Source organism: Canis lupus, chromosome 37, assembly GCF_048164855.1.
Source record: "Canis lupus baileyi chromosome 37, mCanLup2.hap1, whole genome shotgun sequence".
In the NCBI taxonomy this organism is placed as follows: domain Eukaryota; kingdom Metazoa; phylum Chordata; class Mammalia; order Carnivora; family Canidae; genus Canis; species Canis lupus.
The window spans coordinates 895,550-917,564 of record NC_132874.1 but is presented as its reverse complement, the minus strand read 5'-3'; the positions used below and the strand labels follow the sequence as shown (position 1 = coordinate 917,564).

Genomic DNA, 22,015 nt, shown 5'->3' with positions numbered 1-22,015 from the left:
CTGAGTGGCTTTGAGGTTGAGGGTCTGCCTTCGGCTCAGGGCATCATCCCAGGATCCAAGATGGATTCTCACCCCCCACAGGGCTCCCTGCAGGAAGCCTGCTTCTCCCTCTCCCTCTGCCTACATCTCTGTTTCTCTCATGAATAAATAAATCTTAAAAAAAAATCTAAGTCCAAATAAGTGTGTTTTACTCATTATGTGGAATTTAATAAACAAAGCAGAGGATCCTAGAGGAAGAGAGAAAAAAACTTTTTTAAAAAATATTTTATTTATTTATTCATGAGAGACACAGAGAGAGAGAGAGAGAGAGGCAGAGACACAGGCAGAGGGAGAAGCAGGCCCCATGCAGGGAGCCCGACCTGGGACTGGATCCCAAGTCTCCGGGATCACGCCCTACAGTCAAGGCGGTGCTAAACCGCTGAGCCACCCGGACTGCCCATGAGCCACCGGGGCTGCCTGAGAGGAAAAATTAAAATAAGACGAAATCAGTAAGGTAGACAGACCATAAGAGACTCTTAATCATAGGAAACAAACTGAGGGTCGCTGGAGGGGAGGGGTGGGGGCTGGGGTCACTGGGGGATGGGCATGAAGGAGGGCATGTGATGGGATGAGCACTGGGTGTTACATGCAACTGATGAGTCACTGACCTCTACCTGTGAAACTAATAATACATTATGTTAATTGATTGAATTTAAATTTTAAAAAATGATTCTGAGCTGAATTTCCCCATTTCAAAAAGACAAAATCAACCCCAAAACTCCAAGGAGGTGTGTTTTAGGGAAGGGGTGCATTTCGTGTGTGTGAAGAGTCACAGGAGGGAGTCCTGAAGGAGGTAGAGAGCACCGTCAGGAGAGGTTTGGGTACACGTTGCAGCATCTGGGTGGGGGGCTCACCTAAACTGGTCGGCCTCGCTGTGTGGGTGGAGGGGTGTCACCGGGCGGAGGTCTGGAGGCTCCAGTGGCTGCCGGAAGGGAGGAGTCTGGAAGGGAGAAGACAAGCAGGAGAGTTTCCACATTCCAGAAAGGAAGTGACAGGGATTTGAGGGGTGCTCCGGCGGATGGTGGAAGAGGAGGCAGCGGGTGCTGATGCCAGCAGGTGCACCCAGACAGGCAGCACCCCCGGGCCTCCTGTGGCCTCATCCTGGACAGAGGTCCTGTCTCCAGGGAGACGGAGACCACGGGACACAGACTTGGGGAGGTTTTAGGCCATTTGATGGGACCGCTGAGGCAGAGTTTGACACCAGTTTCTCTTCTACTCTAGGCGCCCTCATGTGATGAGCAGAGAGAGAAAATGGCAAAAAGAGCGAGGAATTACAGGGTGAGGAGCCGCGTGGGTGATCTCCCACCACGGGGGCCTCCTCAGTGTTCCTACTTGAGCGCTGGTTTCTTCCCCTGTTGAGGAAACGGGGCGTTTACCTTGGGGCCAGGTCCCCGCTTGGAGTTTCAGTGAATCTTTATTATCCTGGATCCGCCCTGTCAGTTTCATCTCCTTCTGCGAATTTCCCAAAGGCGACCCGGAGGCACAGAAGGTGACCTGCGAGTCACACGGCTCCGGGAGGCCAAGGGAACTGAGAGCATCGTCAAGTAACAATTAAAAGCGACACTCTTGGGGCCGGTACTTCAATCTACACGGTTCTCTGAGCAGGGGGGGCGGGAAGCGGGCTGAGGGGGTGGTCCGAGGTCCGGGTTTCAGATTAGCGGCCTCTGCGGGGAGCTGAGGATGCTCCTGCTGTCCCCGACAGCTCAGAGGACCGAGCCCCAGCACTGGGGCTTCCAGCAGACGGGGGGCAGCGCTCCGAGTGGTGGCCGAGGGGGGCTGCCGAGGGGGCAGGGCCTGGGAAGCCGCCCCGCCCGGTCCAGCTCAGGGACCGGGTCTCCAGCCTCTCAGCGGAGCTCAGGCGGCTGCTGTCCTCTCTGACTTGGGATACTAAGCTTCAGGAGCAGCCACCCCCACGGACATGCAGCCTTGTTTTAGCCATTTGACCTCGGAGGTCACCAGGGGTCACCAGCCCTCCAGGCCTTAGAGAGGTTTCCTGACACGAGTCCCCCCAACGGCCAGGAAAGTGCGAGTGGATGCGGGGACAGAAAACAATTTTTAAAAAATTAACTGAAGAGTCACCTGAGTGGTTCAGTCTATGAAGTGTCTGCCTTCGGCTCAGGTCATGATCTCCGGGTACTGGGATGGGGTCCCGCATGGGGCATGGGGCTCCCTGCTCAGCAGGGTGTCTGCTTCTCCCTCTCCTTCTATCTCTCCCCACCATTCATTTCTCTCTCTCAAATAAATAAAATATTTTTTTAAAAATTAGCATAAGAGGTGCCTCAGTGGCCCAGTTGGTCAAGCATCTGACTCCATCTCAGCTCAGGTCTCCATCTCACTGTGGTGAGCTCCAGCCCCACTTTAGGCTCCACATCCACTTTTAAAAAAATTAATGAGGGCAGCAGTTTAGCACCGCCTTCAGCCCAGGCCCTGATCCTGCAGACCCAGGATCTAGTCCCACGTCCAGCTCCCTGCATGGAGCCTGCTTTTCCTCTGCCTGTGTCTGTCTGTCTGTCTCTCTCTCTCTCTGTGCGTCTCTCATGAATGAATAAAAAATCTTTAAAAAAATTAATGAACTAAGACAGTCTCTGCACAGCCTAATGATGATCAAGTGCCATAAATTTAGGAGTTTAATTAATCATTTGAATCTGACGTCCAAATGGGGGGTGGTGGTGAGTGATGTTTTAAGCTTCAAGAAGCTAATAATCTGGGCAGCCTGGGTGGCTCAGCGGTTTAGCACTGAGTTTGGCCCAGGGTGTGATCCTGGAGTCCCGGGATCGAGTCCCACGTCAGGCTCCCTGCATGGAGCCTGCTTCTCCCTCTGCCTGTGTCTCTGCCTCTCTCTCTCTCTCTCTCATGAATAAATAAATAAAATATTAAAAAAAAAAGAAGCTAATAATCTGATGAGGAAGGCACAGGTTTTTCAAGAATACAAACAGTAGAGATATTAAACGTATTTTACTCATGGGGAGACCAGCGGGAGAATGGGGTTTGGGAGTCAAAGCCTGGGAATAATGGACAAAGCAAGAGAGGGGCCTTATGCAGATCAATCAATAACAATGGGTTCCGGAGTGCCTGAGCTCAGCCCCCAGCACTTGAGGTCCAAAGGTGGATAGTGTTGTAGGCAGGAGGGAGGAAGACCTGGGTGAGTTTCCCCTGGGGTGGGGTGGGGGTGGGGACAGACTATGTTCTGTAAGTGGGAAATCCAGCAATTCCTGGGCTCCAGGTCTGTGGCCCCCAGCAAGTACCCCCGTGAGCAGAGACTATCGAGCTGCTGGAATGCCCCTGAGCTGAGCGTCAAAGCATTTTTATTCTTAGAGGAATTTGTGTCTCCTTTCCTCATCCTTCTCAGGCCTGGGGCTTCAAGGGATTAAGAGCACTTTTAAAAGACCTGCATTCAGAACGGTAGATAATAACCGGAACATGGGCGGCCCTAGTGTTTCCCCTCCCTAGGCTGGTGTGTGGGGCCTCCTATACCAGATCTTCGAAACTCAGGCCTGGGGTAACACCATGCCTTTTAACTTAGGCCAATCTGATAAATACAGAATGCATCTTTTCTTATTTATACCTCTTTGATTACTGCTGAGGAGGAACATTGTATCCCAGCACAAATGCCATTTGGTTTACTGTCTGGTGCCCATGTGTCTGTTGGGCTGGTTGTGTAATTACTGATTTGTAATCACTTGAAGGCAGTTGTGTAATGAATATAGTAATGTGCTTCTTTCACATATGTTGTGAATATCTTTTCCTCCTCAGGGCCATGTTCCTTCCATCTCTCTTGGAGAGGTCCTAAATGGTCCACAAATCATGATATTATGAATGGTATCTGGAATGTCAATGTCATTCCCTTGGTAGTGACTCTACTGAAAAGCTGGGGAGGCTTTGTCTGCATCTGGACACTACTATTCACTCGATTAAAACAGACAGTAATCTCCAAGACCATGGATGCTTGCCCTCACCTTTTCACAATTCTGCCAGAATTTATATGAGTCCCAGGTCCTCATCGCACTGGTGAGCACAGAATGCCCATGGGGGTGTGTGTGGGTGAGGATGTGGTTTAAATTCTACATCCCCACTCATGCCACAGAAATCCTTGCAATTGGTGTGCACAGCCTTGGCTACAGGATCAAAAGCTTGACAGGGTGTGTGTGAGATCCCAGCCTCAAAAACTACATCTACGGACTAGTCATGACTGCATGGTTAGGGGCCTCCTACGTTTTGCCTATTCTGCTAGTCAGCTTTGTGCAGACAAATGCCAAGCCTGAGAAGACAAAGGTGAGCAGCCTCCAGAGAGGGTGGGGCAGGGCCCCAAGGTGGAGTCACTGTTCTGTCCTGCTCCAGTCATTCTTGTAAGACTCTGACCTCTGCTTTCTTTCATATTGGGGTTTTCCATTAACCTTTCTTTTCTACTTGCCTCTTCTTCATTCCTATAAATGGATGCTCCTTGGGCTGAATATAGGTAGGGAAGAGTCTCCTTCCTGCAGTCCTTGCTCTCCTCCATCTCTAGTTAGGATTACCTGGATACTCTTCCAACACGTCAGTATCTGCATCAGAGCTGGGCGCCAGACAGGGGAAGCAGTGGGCACCATGGTGGGTGGCAAGGTTTGGAGGAGAGGGTGAGCCAGGTCATCTCTGATGCAGCTCAGTGGGACACCTACAACAAGAAGGAAAAAACCAATGTGGAAGGTTTTTTGCAGATGGATAAAATCGGAGAGTTAATCCGAAAAACATAAAACATAGGCAAAAATAATTGGAGGTCTAGGGGCGCCTGGGTGGCTCAGTTGATTAAGCATCTGCCTTTGGCTCAGGTCATGATCTCAGGGTCCTGAGACTGAGCCCAGTGGGGAGTCTGCTTCCCTCTGCCTCTCCCCACCTCCCGTGCACATGCACACATGTGTGTGTGTGAGCACACACTCTGATAGATAGATAGATAGATAGATAGATAGGAATTGGAGATCTAAAACAAACAGATTTAGAATCAGGGGTTTTGGATTCTGGCATCAGTCTAGTCCTAGTTCATAATTCAGTTGCCTTATTGATGAAATGTGTGTATAACATAGGGAGGGGCAGCACTGGGAAGGAGAGCAATGATCTGGATGACTTGGAGGCAAGATGGAATCATGAAGTGAGAGGCAAGCAACCTTTCATCCGTGTAGTGGGGCAATCATTTTTGGTCTTGGACAAGTCCCTTTACCTTTGTTAGCTTCTGCTTTCTCATATACATTTGTAGACAACCGTATCTACCTTGTGGGTAGGTGAACAATAATTATGACACATATAATGTGCTCAGTAAAAGGCAGCGCTGGTAAGATCTTCCTACCACTCTGAAGTTGACCAGAGAACCTCCTGGGTGACTCTACTTTTGAGAATTGGTGTGGCTTTTCTGTGACTCAGTGCTGCCTAGTTGAGTATGAAGACCCTGGATCCTCAGCTATAGAATTTGCTTAATAAAAAACTGAGTCTGGAGGTATTAGAGACATATCATATGGACTTACATACATTTGAAGCAGCAATGAGTGTCAGGAGTAAGCTGGCCTGGAAAGGGCTTTCCAGTTCAGAGTCTCTCTAAATTCCCATACTCTGGTTACTTAACATGATTTTCAGTAATTTTCATTGCAGTACAAAGGAAAAAAAAAAAGACAATTTCTTTAAAATGTTTAACTTAGCACCTGGCATTATGGAAGTTGAGATGGATATTTTCATACAGTATTCTCTCTATGCACATCTCAGTTTTGCTGGCATGTGTCTGTGTATGCACTCAGGGGAAAGTGCAAAAGCCTGCACAGAGAAGGCACCTTTCTGCCCCAGAGCAGGGACCGAGTACTAGAGTCCGGTGTGCTAGTCATGGAAGCAGTTGGCCTAGAAAGTTGGAGAAAGTCTGGTTTTGTTTGTGTTGCATCCGGACAGGTAGTGATTGGCTGAAATCCTTTCTAGTTCATTGGATTTCCAGGGAGTCTGATTTAATCCTAGTTTAAATCTAGACCTTCCTTATCAGATTATGTCCTTCTCCCCTTTCTCTGATCGGTTCCTCTTTCCTCATTCTCACCATGTAGTTTGGTGGCTTCCTTTTCACACTTCCTGTTTTGTACTCCCTGTGTTCCATGAGCAACCGGCAGCAGCTTTCCCAAGATAGGAAAAGGAGTCCTTCATGGACCCTATATAGATACAGTGGAGGAAGAATAAGGTGAGATCTGCCTTGCAGAGGAATTTAACCGAAGAACAGGCGACAAGAATGTCATGGACAACTAATTTCTGTTATGTGGAATTTATTTGTGTTACATGGAATTCTGCTCCAATATGTTCAAGAGATTTGGGGAGGAATAGAATAGATGGGGCCAGTGGTGAAGGCAAATATTAGATACCTAGAGCACAGTGGGGTGGGGAGCACTGGTTATGTGCAGCTGGGTGCTGCCAGATAGATTTTAGTAGCACTAGCAGGTGGATTTGGGCTCTCCACCTCCTCTGCTGGGAGCCACATAAAGAGTTCCACAGTAGCGGCTTGTAGGACTATCATGCGAGAATGAGAGTGACAGGAGAGAGAACACTGTTTCAGGCAGGGCTAATATTAGATTCTGGAATGTTAAACTGGGAAGGCCCCTTGAGGACCTGTCAGGAATGTAGGTGAATGTCATTTTACCAGTGGGGGAACTGAATGTCAAGGATGAGAATTGCCCAGATTCACAAGGGAATCTGACTACAGAGCTGGCTTCTGATTCCCAGATCAGAATTCTTGCCACTATATAAGCAATCCCAAACCTTCCCTTCACTGGGAAAATCCAGACAGAATATCTCCAACCCAGAGCCAATGAATATCCTCATCCTCACAGAAGCACAAAAGGCAGTGGGCTTTTCTCTTCCGCCCCTGCTTCCTTCCAGAACTTCCCATCCCAGTTCATGAATCTCTGCTCTGTTCATCTTATCCCAGCACATTTCCTGGTGTCCTGCCTCTTCCAGGATAACAGGAGGGGACACTTGACTGTTGCTTGAAAACCACTGGCTTCTAAATCACAAGACTTAACTTTCTATCCTGTCACACACACCTTAGATAACTCCTGTTTGTTTCCTGGTTTGTTTTCATTTAATGCAGGTATTACTTGGAGTGCTTTGAAAGCTTACACTGATGTTAGGAATTGTTGTTATTAATATCATCATTTTTTTAAATCTTCTAGATGGATTGCTATAAAGATGTGAAAGGAACCATCTATGAATATGAAGCCCTCACTCTCAATGGAAATGAACGCATTCAGTTCAAGCAGTATGCGGGCAAGCATGTTCTTTTTGTCAATGTGGCCACCTATTGTGGTCTGACAGCTCAGTATCCTGGTAAGAATTCATAGCCAAATCTCCTTGGGGCTGAATCTTCCAGCTCACTATATTCTAAATCATAATTAGAATTACATTCTAATTACATATGAAAATAAATGCTCATGGTCAAGTGACTTGGTTCCCTGATGTCAGAAGCCACAATGGCCCACAGGCCAAATCTGGCTAGCCTGCTTTTGTAAACAAAGTTTTATCAGAACACAGCCATGCCCATGCATGCCCATTCTTACTGATTTTACGCCTCCAGGCAGAGTTGAGTAAGTTGATGATAATGGTGACAGAGACCACCTGGCTCATAAAGTCTAAGGTATTTACTATCTAGACCTTTATAGAAAAAGTTTGCTGATTCCCTCCCCATGTCCTGCTTCTGCTTTGCTCCTGAGAATTTCCAGGAGAATCAATAGATCTCTGAGGACTAGGAGCCTCTCCACCGATTCTAGAACTCTCCTCTGTGAATACAAGAGACAGAAACAATGTTTTTGAAACTTTTCTAGGGTTTTACAGGTAACTGACAAAGACAGAGAGAGGGGGATGGGGTTTTATACCTGGAGCTGCGTTTGGCTGGAGAGTTGGTAGAGCAGGTGGTGATGGGGGAATCTTCCTGCTCCAACTGAAGGCCTCCTAGATGGAGATTCCGCCTCTCTGTATGTTACTCAAGGAGAGATTTTATCTTTCTCATATCTCAGACCATGTGGTTTAGAAAGCAATGGATAATGAGTAGGATGGAGTGTGCCTAGGTGGCTTGGTTGGTTAAGTATCTAACTCTTATGCTCAGGGTTCTGAGTTCAAGCCCTGTGATGAGCTGCATGCTGGGAGTGGAGCCTACTTAAAAAAAATAATAATAATAGTGAATAGGATGAATGTTGCCAGAAACAGAGGGACTTATATTTAAACTAATAATAACTTCATTTTTTGTTGTTTTTGATTATGTTGTAAACAGGTAATATATTCACAAGGCTCACAAATTATGTGAATCAAAAAGTTTAGAGTGAGAAGCCTTTCCACCTCCTCCCACCTCCCTTCAGAGGAGAATACATAGGTAGAGGTTTTTTTCTGCTTCTCTCCCACCCAGTTATAAGATAATATAAATACTACATCCCATTTTGCTCTTTGTCTTAATTAATAAAGTACTTTAGAGTTCAGACTATCTCCTCATTCTTTTTTAAGGCTGAATAACATTGTGTTGGACCATAATTCATCTTACCAGCTTACACTGACTTTAAAAGTCAATTTAGTCAGTTCCCATTTTGTACATAACAGACAAGGACACTAAGCAATAGTTAGTTGCTCAAGGACTGGAAGACAGGATTCCTAATTTATTGTCTCCTTCCTAGAGGAAGTGATCATGTACGGTGACTGAGGACAGAGGGGAAGGATGTGGGGAGAAATACTGAGGAACTATATGGAATCAGGAAGGCAATCTCTAGTTTGTTTTTTTTTTAATTTTTATTTATTTATGATAGGCACAGAGAGAGAGAGAGAGAGAGGCAGAGACACAGGCAGAGACACAGGCAGAGGGAAAAGCAGGCTCCGTGCAGGGAGCCCGACGTGGGATTCGATCCCGGATCTCCAGGATCGCGCCCTGGGCCAAAGGCAGGCGCCAAACCGCTGCGCCACCCAGGGATCCCCAATCTCTAGTTTTTAAAAAAAGAAAGAAAAAAGAAGGAAGGAAGGAAGGAAGGAAGGAAGGAAGGAAGGAAGGAAGGAAAGAAGGGAGGGAGGAAGGAAGGAAGGAAGGAAGGAAGGAAGGAAGGAAGGAAGGAAGGAAGGAAGGAAGGAAAAGGAAAAGAACAGGACTAAGAGGTGGTACCAGTTGACCAGTTGGCTGTGGCAGAATCTAAGTGGTACTGGCTGGTGTTTGTCAGGGGACTGAAGCCATGTAGCCCAGAAAGCGTTAACAGAGAAGTTGATTATAAAAAGCTGAGCAATCAAATTGGAAAACAGTGGAAGAAGGCAGGAGCAAACTTGTGTTTTGCTATGTCAGTGAGGACCATGGGGTAGAATGTCTTTTCAACATCCTGAGGATTGTTCCAGGAAGCTGGACCTAGAATTTCTCTGTTTCTCCTTGCCTCTGTCAGGCTTATCCCTGCTCCACCCAGAGCACCCAGTCTGTACAGAGGAGAAAAACCCATTCTCCTCATCTGTGTCCTTTCCTTTATTTATTTATTTATTTATTTATTTTATTTTTTTTTAAAGATTTTATTTATTTATTCATGATAGTCACAGAGAGAGAGAGAGAGAGGCAGAGACACAGGCAGAGGGAGAAGCAGGCTCCATGCACCGGGAGCCCGATGTGGGATTCGATCCCGGGTCTCCAGGATCGCGCCCTGGGCCAAAGGCAGGCGCCAAACCGCTGCGCCACCCAGGGATCCCATGTCCTTTCCTTTAAAAAAGACAGATTCAGTTTAGCAAGTAACCAACCAGGGAAGGCAAGCTTGTGTGTGTGTGTGTGTGTGTGTGTGTGTGCGCGCGTGTGCATGTGTGTGTGTATATAACAAAAGATGTAATATAAAATTTACAATTTTAACCAGTTCTAAGTGTACTCCTTAGTAGTGTTAAGTATATTCACATTCTTATGAGACAAATCTCCAGAACTTTCTCATCTTGTCAAAATGAAACTGTACCCATCAATAACCCTCCATACACTTGCAGTTATACATTTTACAATCTACAATAACCCTGTGAAGTTTTGAATATTAAAGACTGGGGCTCATCTCAGAAGAAGGGAATCAGAATTCTCTGGGATGGGAACTGATCTTCCCTATTTATCAGAAAGGGCTCTCAGTTGATTCTGATGTGCCAGAGATTTGGGAACTATTACCCTATAACAAAAGGCTCTGGAATGCATGTCTGGAGCTCCAGCATCTAACTGCAGCCCTGCCACTGAGAGTCTTTCCAATCTAGAGATTTTTCCTCCCCTAGGGCTCTGTTGCCCTGAAAATGGGTCAATCCCACAGATCTTTCTCTACACAAGGTCTCCTTATTGTCCCTTATCTACCCACAGAACTGAATTCACTTCAGGAGGAGCTGAAGCCCTTGGGCCTGGTTGTATTGGGCTTTCCCTGCAACCAATTTGGGAAGCAGGAGCCAGGAGAGAACTCAGAGATCCTTCCGGGGCTGAAGTAAGTGCCTACTAGGAACCCCACAGGAAGCCTACCTTTTTTCAGACTGCAGAGCCACTTTTGTGCTGAGGACTCCCTGAGTGGGTGGCAGATTAGGGGCACCTGCAAGCTGACATCAGTTTTGTCCTAGCCTGATGTGAGTCTGGCAGTGTCCAGGGACTCTTCTCCTCTCTGAGATGAGATGTTGCTGGACCGCAAAGGAGCAGGAACGCAGAGGAAGCCGGAACAGAGGCTGTACACAGAACACAGGGTCAGGTTGCAGTAAAGAGAAGAATTTTGTGAATCAGGGAGCCCACAGTCTAGAAATGGCCTGTATTTTCCCTTTTCAGCTCTGTTTTCCATCTCTGCCCTTCCTCCTGCTTTTCCCATGAACCCCAGACCTGGTGCCCCACTGTAGCCTCCTCTCCTACATTCTGGAGCTTCCTGGGAATGCTGTGGTTCATTTTAGGTACGTCCGTCCAGGCAGAGGCTATGTCCCTAACTTCCAGCTCTTTGAGAAAGGGGATGTGAATGGTGAAAAAGAACAGAAAGTCTTCACCTTCTTGAAGGTGAGTGAATCACTGACCCAAACCTCTTCTTCCCAAGCATTCCTATCGTAGAGTTATTGTCCTGGAAATGGACCCAAGGGTCATGCCTGGAAGTGGCATTGGACTCTTGGCTAGAGGTCTACACATTAGTGTAGGGACCTGGGTTTAATTTGTTAGTATTTATGAGATTCTGGCTTTTGTGATGGAGAGGGCTGTGTAGAGTGGCTGTGTTTCCAAGGACCACCCTCTTTTGCTCATTAACCTTCATTCATCAAGGTACATTTTCTGAATATGAGGCAGTTAGCTAAATAATACTGATATAAAGAAGAATAAGACACAGTCCCTCGTCCTTGATGGTTCCTATTGGAGAGAGGAGCATAGAAATAAATAGGCTAATACCACGTAGTAAGTGCCTTTTATGAAACACTGACTTCCAGATATAGAGAACTGGAGGCTAACAGGGTCCCTAACCACCAGCGTTAATTGTTCCTAAATGCTAGACAGTGGGCCAGCACCTAGCTCAGAGATTTTTATATACCTTCAGCAAATTGAAGAAAATAGTACAATGTCAGAGGGTTTCATAAACTCAACTGACTTATAAGGGCTTCCCTCTATTCTAAGATTAGGACCTATTTGTAATTTATTCTTACAATAATCTTTTTTAAATTAAATGATGCTTCTCAAAAGTTTTGTTAATTTGACAAAACAAAATGTTGGAACTACACGTTGATCCCAAAGATATTTTTGGAATGCTACTGGCCCGGGAGCCCTAAGACCTGGGGAACCCCATTCTAATCTAAATTGTTGACTTTGCACAAAAGGAAACCAACAGCCAACAGAAGTGACATATCTTACCCATAACAGCATTGCTTTGTGATCACCGGGGGCACAGGGGCACAGGAAGAGGGAACAGGATTTTACTGTTATATCTACAACTGTCTTGATCATTGATGTGGTGGCAATCCAAAGGATTTGTTAAGAATCACAAGAAATTAGAATATATAGGCATGGGAGGGAGCAGTTCCCCTGTGGGTGACAGTAGCAGAAATGACGCTGTTTGTTGCATTTCTGCTCCAGCTCTCCTGCCCTCACCCCTCAGAGGTTCTAGGCTCCTTCAGACACATCTCCTGGGATCCTGTAAAGGTCCACGATATCCGCTGGAACTTTGAGAAGTTCCTGGTGGGGTCTGATGGGGTCCCTGTCCTGCGCTGGTTCCACCGGACTCCCATCAGCACTGTCAAGGAAGACATCCTGGTCTACCTGAAACAGCTCAAAATGAAATAGGAAGGCAGGAGCAACCCTGCTTCTCATCAGAAGACGTGTTTTAAAAAAATTCCAGATTTCACGACATTCTTCTAAATGGCCTGCCCTTGACCAAAGCACGCTGTACCGCCAGAGTTCCCACTCTCTACCAAGCAGATTTATATTCAGAAGACTACTGCTATTTCTCCTTGCAAGAATCCGTATGTGGAAGAAGAACAAAAGAATGGAACCTCTAAATCCTTAGACCTCTAATATAAATAAATTTAATCGGTCCTGTCCATCAAAAGAAAATCAGCGTTCCATGAGGATGGTTCAGTCTGCCACAACATCCTGAAAAAGAACGTTCCAGACAGAATGTTCCCCCTTCTCTTTCCACTCTAAAAGTGTAGAAATAACAGTGGGATGGTAGCCATACAGCCGAGTTTCCACCTTATAACACCTGCCCTCCACCGTGACAAACACGTATTGTCAGTTTCCAAGTCTTTTGAGACCAGTGTTCATCCATGAAACTTACCCTCCCATACACACAGTGACCTGTCATTCTGGCTTATGAGCTCTAAGGTGGAGTGAGAGCAGGAGACTGCCTTGCAAGAAGAGAAGGACATCTCCATGGTAGTGGGACCCGGAGCCTCTCTATCATTTAGATCCTACAGAAACTTCCCTGCTGTCTGACTTGTAGTGCACTCAGGTCATGACACCTGGACAATGCATCCTTTGAAGGATGGGCTTTCTCTTGTCCATCCTAGATTCTTCAGCTTCAGAACCAGCTCTGCATTGTCTCCAATAAAATGTTTTCTACAGCATCTGGCATCACTGTGGTAGTTTTTATACCCTATCTTGTGCTCAAACTTGTCTCATCTCTCTCTTCTTTCTCACTGTGACTACCACAGATGATGTGTTTCCCAAATCACCTGAACCCCTTGGATAGAAGAAATTATCCTTCTATTATTATCTGTCCAAGGACAGATCCTTGGAATGCTGTCACCTGGCAGCTCTCAATTGTCACCCCTTATTGGGAATTATCTCAGGTTCAGGTCATGTCCCCTTTCCGGGGGCAGCATGTATCCAATTACTGCTCCATGAGGGGCATAAGAAGCAAGACTTGACTTCTCAACTTAGGGCAGCTCTGGAGGGCCCATCCCAGCTGCAGAGATGCCCAAGGGTCTGATGCCTTTCTGTTGATCCTGACCTAGTGCTCTATAGTAAGCTTTGCATGCACGTCTCCATCTTTGAGACTTTATAGGTAACCTAACCTGCAGTGGTTGGCACCAGAAGGGATGTGAGAAAGAAGATGCTAAGATGATAGTTTTGAAACTGAACTATCCACCATCTGCTCAGCAGTGCTGGGATGGGTGGAGCACAAACAGCCATTGCACAGAGTAGCAGTGCAATTTTTATTTTTTTATTTTTTTAAGGGGGGTTGCTGAGGAAGAGAGAGAGACAGCGAGATCTTAAGCAGACTCTACACCCAGTGCAGAGCCTGACATGTGGTTCAATCTCACAATCCTGAGATCATGAGCTTAGCCAAAACCTAGAGTCTTACACTTTATTGATTTAGCCACCCAGCCACCCATGCACCCCATAGCAATTTTTAAAACTTTCACCAAACCTGAATGAGGTGGTACACTGGTGAAAGGATATGGTATCAGGTGCTTGAGAAATGTGAGATAGGTGGTACTTTTAAGGTGATATAATTTTAAGGCAATTTTAAGATTGTTATTAGAAGAAATTGGTGCTTTGGAGAGAGATTATTAAAGGCTGAGTATTATATCTGACCAAATAAAGGCTAACTGTAGAAGCCAAAGTGCCTCCATAAGAGGAGATGAAGAACCTCTCATATCCTGCAACTCGAGAGCACAAAAAACTAAGTTTCAGGTCCAAGACTTAATTGTAGGGATAGTAGAGCTCCAAAGATGGTTAAATTCTCAAACTAATTACCTTCTATGCCCAGGTCATGGCCTTGATTGGAAAAGAATAGAATCTTGAGACACTGGATGGAGACATCTGGTTGGATGCTTTAGAACATCTAAATCCCCAGATTTTCCAAGACTCCCAATTCTCCTTATTAAGAATAAGCACATCCTTCTTGCTTGATGACAAAGCAGAGGCTTTTGTTCTGCCAAACATTATGTGCTCTGCCATCTACTCAACATCTGTCCCATAAAGAACTAGATTCTGAGAGTTCTGGATCAAGGGGCATGGGACACGAAATTAGCTAAAGGAGAGTTTATTGATCTTGGGGCATTTTTCCAAAGTGCAGAAACTTTACACATTGGCAAGAACCCAACACACTGTTTGGATTCTCCTGCTTGTAAAAAAAAAAAATGGTTCTCAGTAAATGCAGTAGAAACGCCAGGACTATTGTGCCTAATGACAGAAAGGAGGGATCAAAAGCTGAAAGAAGCGGCCAGCCTAGAGTGGATTTACTGTGTAATGCTAGAAACCTGCTGATGACAATGTGTTGCATGGATTTGAAAAAATAAAAAAGAATGTGCAGGATCACTGAGAAGTTCTGTGGTGAGTGTCCTCTAAAGGCCTGGACTGGTAAGAAATTCTGCTATAGAAGTAACCTCACTGTTAGCAATGCAGATTATAGAATCCTGGAGGCCAGAGATGGAAGCATTCATTCATTAGAGTGTGTGTGTGTGCATGTGTGATTATGTGTGTGTGTGAACTCTGTAGAGTGTTGGAGATGGATTCAAAGAGCACACCATCCCTAGAAGCAAGGTAGATGAACATCCAACAAAGGTAATCATTGTCTATACAATCAGAAGAAAGCAAGAATAGAGAACCAGGAAGCTGAGGCAGCAGCCCCAGTTAAAAATAAAATCACCACACCTTGCTTGGCTTCTAATCTTGAACCAGTTTTCAGACCCAGAATCATGGACTAAAGAAGAAGCCGGGTCCTGAGAAGGTAGGATCCTGTGATACCACCACAAATACATAGAAAGTAATTTCCCAGTCTTTTCCTAAAGGAACTTCTAGCCATTCACTCAGTAACCATAAAATCAAGAAAGAGAAATACCCTTACATTTCAAGGACTGTTGGACATAAGATCCAGGTTGACATTGATACTGGAAGGCCTAAAGTGTCATCATGGCCTCTGATTAGGAGGCTTTGAGGACTAAGCAGCAGATGCAGCCCCTGCCCAAGTCTGGTTCACAGTGCATCCATTAAGGCCATGGATCCATCTGACAGAAATTTCTCTTGTCTCCAAATGTCCAGTTAGAATGATGTATGCGGTAATTGGCAAACCGCTGCATTGACATCTTGGCATGTGGTGTAAGAACTGTCACAGTAGAATAGGCCAAGTGGAAGGCCTGAAGTTGACTCCCAAGTTCATGGCCTGGGCAGTACATGAAGCCATCTTCCCAAGGAGACAGACAGATAGACAAAAAGGATACATGATTGGGATCCCTATGGTCTCTCTAGTCTGTTGGAGTCTGTGGGTCTCTCCACAAACTAAACCAAAGAATAGCCCTAATTGAAAGTGCTGTACCTGATGTGGTATATTTATTAGAAAAGATTAATTTACATCCTTTGATTCTTTAAAGAAATAAGTGGAAAATAAGATTAAGTATAACCTTTTGTGGCATCATTAGTTTAAAAAAGTCATCTGCACACCATCATGAAATCTTAGCCTTGACTCATCGTACGTTTTATACACCCTGCCACTACCACCTTAGCCCCAAACCTGGCTCAGAAAACATTTACGTTCGCTAAGAAAGTGTTAAAGATGCTGGGCACAGTGTCCTGTCAGAGACTGACTTCTCAGCTAGGAAGTCCGTAGTCCTGTTCAGAAGATAATGTTTATGGTTTTGGGGTCATGGACAAGAGAGGACCAATGGGTTGTTCAGACCATCGGCTCTTCCCCAGGACCAAGTCCTGAGCTAGCTCTTTATATTAGGCTGGGATATTCCCAGGAAGAGAAGCCATGGAATCAGAAAGATAGCCTCTGCTCTAGAACATTGGTCCTGCAAGTCTAAAATGTACCAAATGTCTTTATCAGAACACAGGTCAAAGACATCCAGTTAAATTGTTATAGATCGGTGGACGGATTGAACATTGTCTCTTACAAATATATAAAAATGTGGAATAATGAGTCATTATATCAGTCCTTAGAACAGGTCCAACCCAACAGCAAGGGCTTTATCAGTGTTTCCTTTAGCTTGACCATTATGGAAAATAGTTTATGTTATAGTGTTAAATAAAAATAAAATAATACAGAGGGTCAAGAGCCACCCCTGCCACCACCAACATGGAGACTTTGTACCGAGTCCCCTTGCTAGTGCTTGAATGCCCCAACCTGAAGCTGAAGAAGCCTCCCTGGGTGCGTGTACTGTGGGCCATGACTGTATGCTCTGCTGGTGGTGTCTTACTTCCTCATCACTAGCATAACAATTGATGTGTTACTGTTGAACCTCCTGGTGTTGGCTCTCTGCCTGATGAACATGGGCCTCAGAAACCAGTAACTTTCTTGGCCTACAAAGTAAATGGACAATGAATTTTGGAAGGACTCACATCCATCTTCCTGTTTACAATGGGAGGCTTAGGGCTCATGATCCTGGATCATGGAGTGCACCAAACATTCCAAAACTCAATAGATTTCTTCTTATATTCACTGGATTTTTCTGTGTCCTATTGAGTTTTGTCATGGCGAGAGTGTTCAGGAGGATGGACCTGCCCGGCATCTGATGCGTTAGAATGCCTTTAGAGAAGAAATCAGTGGATATTGAATTTGTCCCTGTCAATGAAGTTTTAAAGGCTGTACCAACCCTCTGATGTGAAGTATGGAAAAGAATGAAAAGCAGCAGAAAAGTGAACACTTCATTTAGTGAAAACATACAAAGGCATTAAAGCTTGAACTAGAATGCCCGCTTGGTATCAAAGAGACAAGCTTATCACAATATTTTTTTCCTGCTGGCCTATAACGATGTACCAATGATGTTAGGTGGCATTTACTTCCTAGTTTTTATTTCTTAAAGAAAATGTACTCCAGTGGTGCAGTAGGTAAAGTCATGACTCGGTTTGGTGCAGGTCATGATCTGCAGGAACTGGGACTGAGCCCAGTGTGTGGCTCTGCACTGCCCGGGGAGCTGGCTGCTCTTCTCTGCCTGTGACCCCACCACCCTATGTCTCACAAATAAAAAAAAAAAAAAAAATTAAGGGAAGACTTGAAGAAAGTTGGAGGCACACCAATGAAAAATTAAAACCTGAAAAAAAAAAAAAGAAAAGAAAATATACTCCATTTCTACAACTATAATATTGAATAAAGTGATTACTTTGTACAGCTCCCTGAACAATCTTTGGAGATGACATTTCTGACTTTAAAAAAAGTAATATAAAAGAAGCTAGATTCCATAAACTGAGAACTCTGGACAGATGATCAGCTGTACCTATGGCCCTTTGCCTTTAAACAGAATATGTGACAATATGTATCAGAATATGTGACAATATGTATCAGAATATGTGACAATATGTATCTGAGACTGTTGCCTGCACAATGAGATGTATTAGAGGAGCAGAAATTTAAAATGTTTCTAACTTAAAAATAGTATATAAATGCATATGTGTTACATATATATGTGTGTGTGTGTGGCTGTGTGTGTAGTGACAGTCACGGCCACTCCGAAACACTCCAACGAAAATCTCCCAAGAACAAAGTCTGGCATACACCAGGGAACAGCGGATTTGGGTATGAGACTTTAGAAAATTCTCAAGCAATTATCCTGTTGTTTCCTGCATTTCCTTAGCCCGCGCTGCCGCCGTGTGTCTGAAAAACGCTGCTTTCCTGGAAGGAACTCGTAGCTCTCTAGAGGCTTCGGGGTCCTTGGGAGGCAGCGAGCGGCAACGCGGGCTGCACCTGCGCGGAGAGGCCGAGGGGAGCCCAGCGCCCCCGCCGCCCCCGCCGCCCCGGCCCCGCTCCGGGGTCCGGCTCCCGGGAGTTCGCGCTCCGGGCGCTGAAGGTGAGTCCAGGGTCCCCGAGCGCGCTCCGCCGGGCCGCTCCAGTGGCGCAACCGGTTAGCGCGCGGTACTTATACGACGGTAGCTGTGGGCGATGCCGAGGTTGTGAGTTCGAACCTCACCTGGAGCACTTTTGCCACCCTTGCGGCACGACCCGCCCGGCTCTAGAGCCGAGAAACAGAGACTCAGGCCCGGCCTAAGGTATCCGTAAAACTTACTGAGAGATACTGCTGTGCCTGAGTTTAACTCCTTGAAATGCGGACAGTCTTGCTGTGCTTTTTAAAAAGATTTTTAAAGACGTATCTATTCACGAGAGACACACAGAGAGGCAGAGACACGCGCAGGGGAGAAGCGGGCTCCCCACGGAGGCTCGAGCGGGCCTGGATCCGGAAGGCTCAACCACAGAGCCACCAGGTGCCCACGACCTTGGTTTGTCTTTAATACGTATTTCAGGGGAAACTTTCCGGTCTTAAATCTGCCTTCCGTACCTCAGTTCTCCACTCCTCTGGGATCCTCATCCCTCAGGTCCGCGATGCCTGCACTTATGAGGAAGACACAGGTGTTCAGTCTCAGAAAACAAACTGACCCACTCGGAGTTGAGCGGAAACCTGCGTGTGGCCCACGTAACCTCGGTAACCTCAGCAACCTCGCCGTCTGGATATTCAGGGTTCCCGAAGGCATCCTGGGGACACAGCGCTCTCCAGCTTCCCAGGGCAGGGGAAATCGTCCAGATGCTGCTTACAGCCCCCTCGTCGCCCTGAGCTCCCAGATGTAAATGTAAGTCCAAAACAAGGATCCCAGGCCGACTTCGGTGAACACTTGGTAAAGAAGTGATAATGGCACTGAAGGGGGCACTTGACAGCATGAGCACTGGTTTAATACGTATGTTGGCAGGTCGAACTCCAATAAAAACAATACACACACACACACACACACCCAAAAGCAAGCTTGCAGAGGTTGTCACTTGCTCAAGATTGCACAACTAGGGGTGGCTCAGCGGTTTAGCACCTGCCTTTGGTCCAGGGTGCAATTCTGGAGTCCCGGGATCGAGTCCCACGTCGGGCTCCTGGCATGGAGCCTGCTTCTCCCTTCTGTGTCTCTGCCCCCCTCTCTCTCTCTATGTCTATCATAAAGTAAAAAAAAAAAAAAAAAAAAAAGATTGCACAACCTGGACTCAAATCCAGGACTTGATACTCTGAGTTACTTACTGCACACTGTTGTAAGTAGTGTGAGCTATGTACATAATCATGGGGAGGCCAGTGCAGTTTGAACCTGGACTTCACATTTGACAACGGATGCACTATCAAATAGATAAAGCTTTTGTATGTTAAAAAAAAAAGAAAGAAAGAAAGAAAGAAAAAAGTGATAATGGGCCCATCTGGGTGGCTCAGCGGTTGAACATTTGCCTTTGGCTCAGGGCATGTTCCCTGGCTCCTGGGATGGAGTCCCACCTCAGGCTCCCTGCAGGGAGCCTGCTTCTCTCTCTGCCTATGTCTTTGCCTCTCTCTCTGTGTGTCTCTCATGAATAAATAAATAAAATATTAAAAAAAAAGAAGTGATAATGAATAGGTTACTTAGCAGGATGTACAATGGACATATGAAGAGAGGTTATTCACAGAGTTGTTTTCAGTTAAAAAGGAGATATAAATTATCAGTTAATTAATGGCTGCAAATTCCTCCCATCTCTGCATGTCCCCATGCAAAGTGATTTTGCAGTATCTTCCATCAAGAGATGGGGTCTGTTTCTCTCCCTCTTGGATGTGAGCTGATCTTGTGATTGACTTTGCCAACTACAATACTATAGAAGTGATTTTGCAGGAGTTCCAAGATAAGGCCTTGGAGCTTCCCCTTTTGCCATCTTGGGACCCTGAGACTCGCCATACGAAGGAATGCCATCTAATTTCCTAGACGATGGAGGCTCACATATAGACACTGCCATCCTAGCCATCCCAGCCATTCCAGGTGACACCCCAGACATGTGGGTGGGAACATTTTGTACCATCCAGTCCCAGTCAGACTGCCAGATGATTGCAATCACATGAATGACCCCAAGCAAAACTAGCAAAAGAATTTCCCAGCTGAGTGCAGCCCAAATTGTTGACCTGCAGAATTTCAAATGAAAGAAACAATTATTGTCTTAAGCCACTAAATTTGGGTGAGGTTCGTTACAAAGATTTAGAAGGCTGTATTTCACACAGAAGCATTTAAGCACAGAGTAAGAGCCTAAGATGAGTTAGCAGATTATTACTTTTGGGGATCTTTTCATTGTCCTAAGCATTGGGTCCTCTCTGTTCTTGCCACAGCATAGAGACTCCAAAATCATTTGGAACCTGGGCTATTTAAATTTATTCCAGGAGTAAGCTGTTTCCTTGGGTCCTTGCACCAAGCTTAGAGTTGAAAGGCTCAGAATTTCTGAATCTCTAGAGTGAGTAGGGGTATGATTGAATAGGCAGTGTCCACATTCCTTGCCTGCATTTGCAAATAGACTAAGCTGTAGGATCCGTATTCCTCTCTGGATGCATCTTCCCAGTGCTGGCTGTCCTTTTGTTAAATGTCCTGCTTTGCCTTGCCCATGACAAGGAGACAAGGAGCTAATAGCCACATTGAGAAACATTTGCATATTGAAATAGTTTAAAGATACCAAGCACTCAAACCTGATAGCTTGTTGCCTAATATTTTTTCAAGAAATCCCATAACAGAAATTCTTAGGGGTAGCATACTTGTTGTCATGGTGACTAGAAAATTACATGTACAGTTCTTTTTTCAAATAGGTCTCCAGGACCTTCCCACTGGGTTACCCACCAAGATACCACACCTAGGCCAAACTTCTTTGCTTATATAAAAAAGCAATTCTACAAAACAATGGGTTTTTTATAAATGTATAGTTGGATCTATAGCAGAGAAATGTAATATGTAATATATTTGCCAATAATAACATGGAGAAAACAAAAAGTAAAACGGCAGATATAAATACCACTATATTGAAAATAACATTAATTATGATTGGATTAAACAACCAATCTGATGGCAGACTGTTATATTGGATTTAAAAAAGATCCAATTCTATGTGGTTTACAGGAGATACATTTTAGATTCAAAGATATGATAGAGTGACAAGAATGATAAAAAGATATATCATGCACACAGCAACCACAAGAATGCCAAAGTGTCTGTATCTATCATTACACAAAATAGTCTAAAACAAATAAAAAAGGCTCTAGAGATAAATAAAAACATTTCATAATGATGAAAAAGAATCAACCCATCAGAAAGATATAACACTTATATGTGTACCCAATGAAAGAGCACCAAAATATATGACGCAAAAACTTAAAGAAATAAAGAAAAGAATAGACAATTCAACAATAATGGTTGGAGATTTCAAAATCTTGCTTTCAATAATACATGGAACTAGACAAAAGATCAACAAAAAATAAAAGATTTTTATGATAAAATATATAATAAACCAGACCTAACAGACATCTATAGAAAATACCACCAAGTATACTTACATCTCAAGTGCACGTGGTACATTCTCAAGGATAACCATATACTCAGCCATAAGACAAACCTTGATAAATCTAAAAGGATTGAAATAATACAAAATATATTCATCAATCACAATGTATGAAACTAGAAATTAATAACAAAGAATTTCATAGAACTCACAATTATGTGAAAATTAAGCAATATACTCTGAAATAACAAATGAGTCAATGAAAAAAAAAACAAAAGAGAATAGAAAATACTTTAAGATAAATGAAAACAATGGCTTAACAT

The 22,015-nt window shown here is 44.9% G+C and overlaps 1 protein-coding gene, 1 non-coding gene and 1 pseudogene across 2 annotated transcripts; all 3 read left to right on the top strand.

Annotated features, from left to right (window-relative positions):
- The first annotated feature begins 4,110 nt into the window (after positions 1-4,110).
- On the top strand, positions 4,111-13,074 carry GPX5 (glutathione peroxidase 5). Its single transcript, XM_072813758.1, has 5 exons — positions 4,111-4,311; positions 7,206-7,359; positions 10,364-10,481; positions 10,930-11,029; positions 12,086-13,074. Exons 1-5 carry the CDS (start codon positions 4,225-4,227, stop codon positions 12,290-12,292), a joined length of 666 nt encoding a protein of 221 aa, XP_072669859.1. The 5' UTR covers positions 4,111-4,224; the 3' UTR covers positions 12,293-13,074.
- A 3,011-nt stretch (positions 13,075-16,085) lies between these two features.
- LOC140626067 (oligosaccharyltransferase complex subunit OSTC-like) lies at positions 16,086-18,296 on the top strand (annotated as a pseudogene).
- Positions 18,274-18,365, top strand: TRNAI-UAU (transfer RNA isoleucine (anticodon UAU)). The gene is given in 2 exon segments: positions 18,274-18,311; positions 18,330-18,365. It is a non-coding gene; the product is annotated as a tRNA-Ile (tRNA).
- The last annotated feature ends 3,650 nt before the right edge of the window (positions 18,366-22,015 follow it).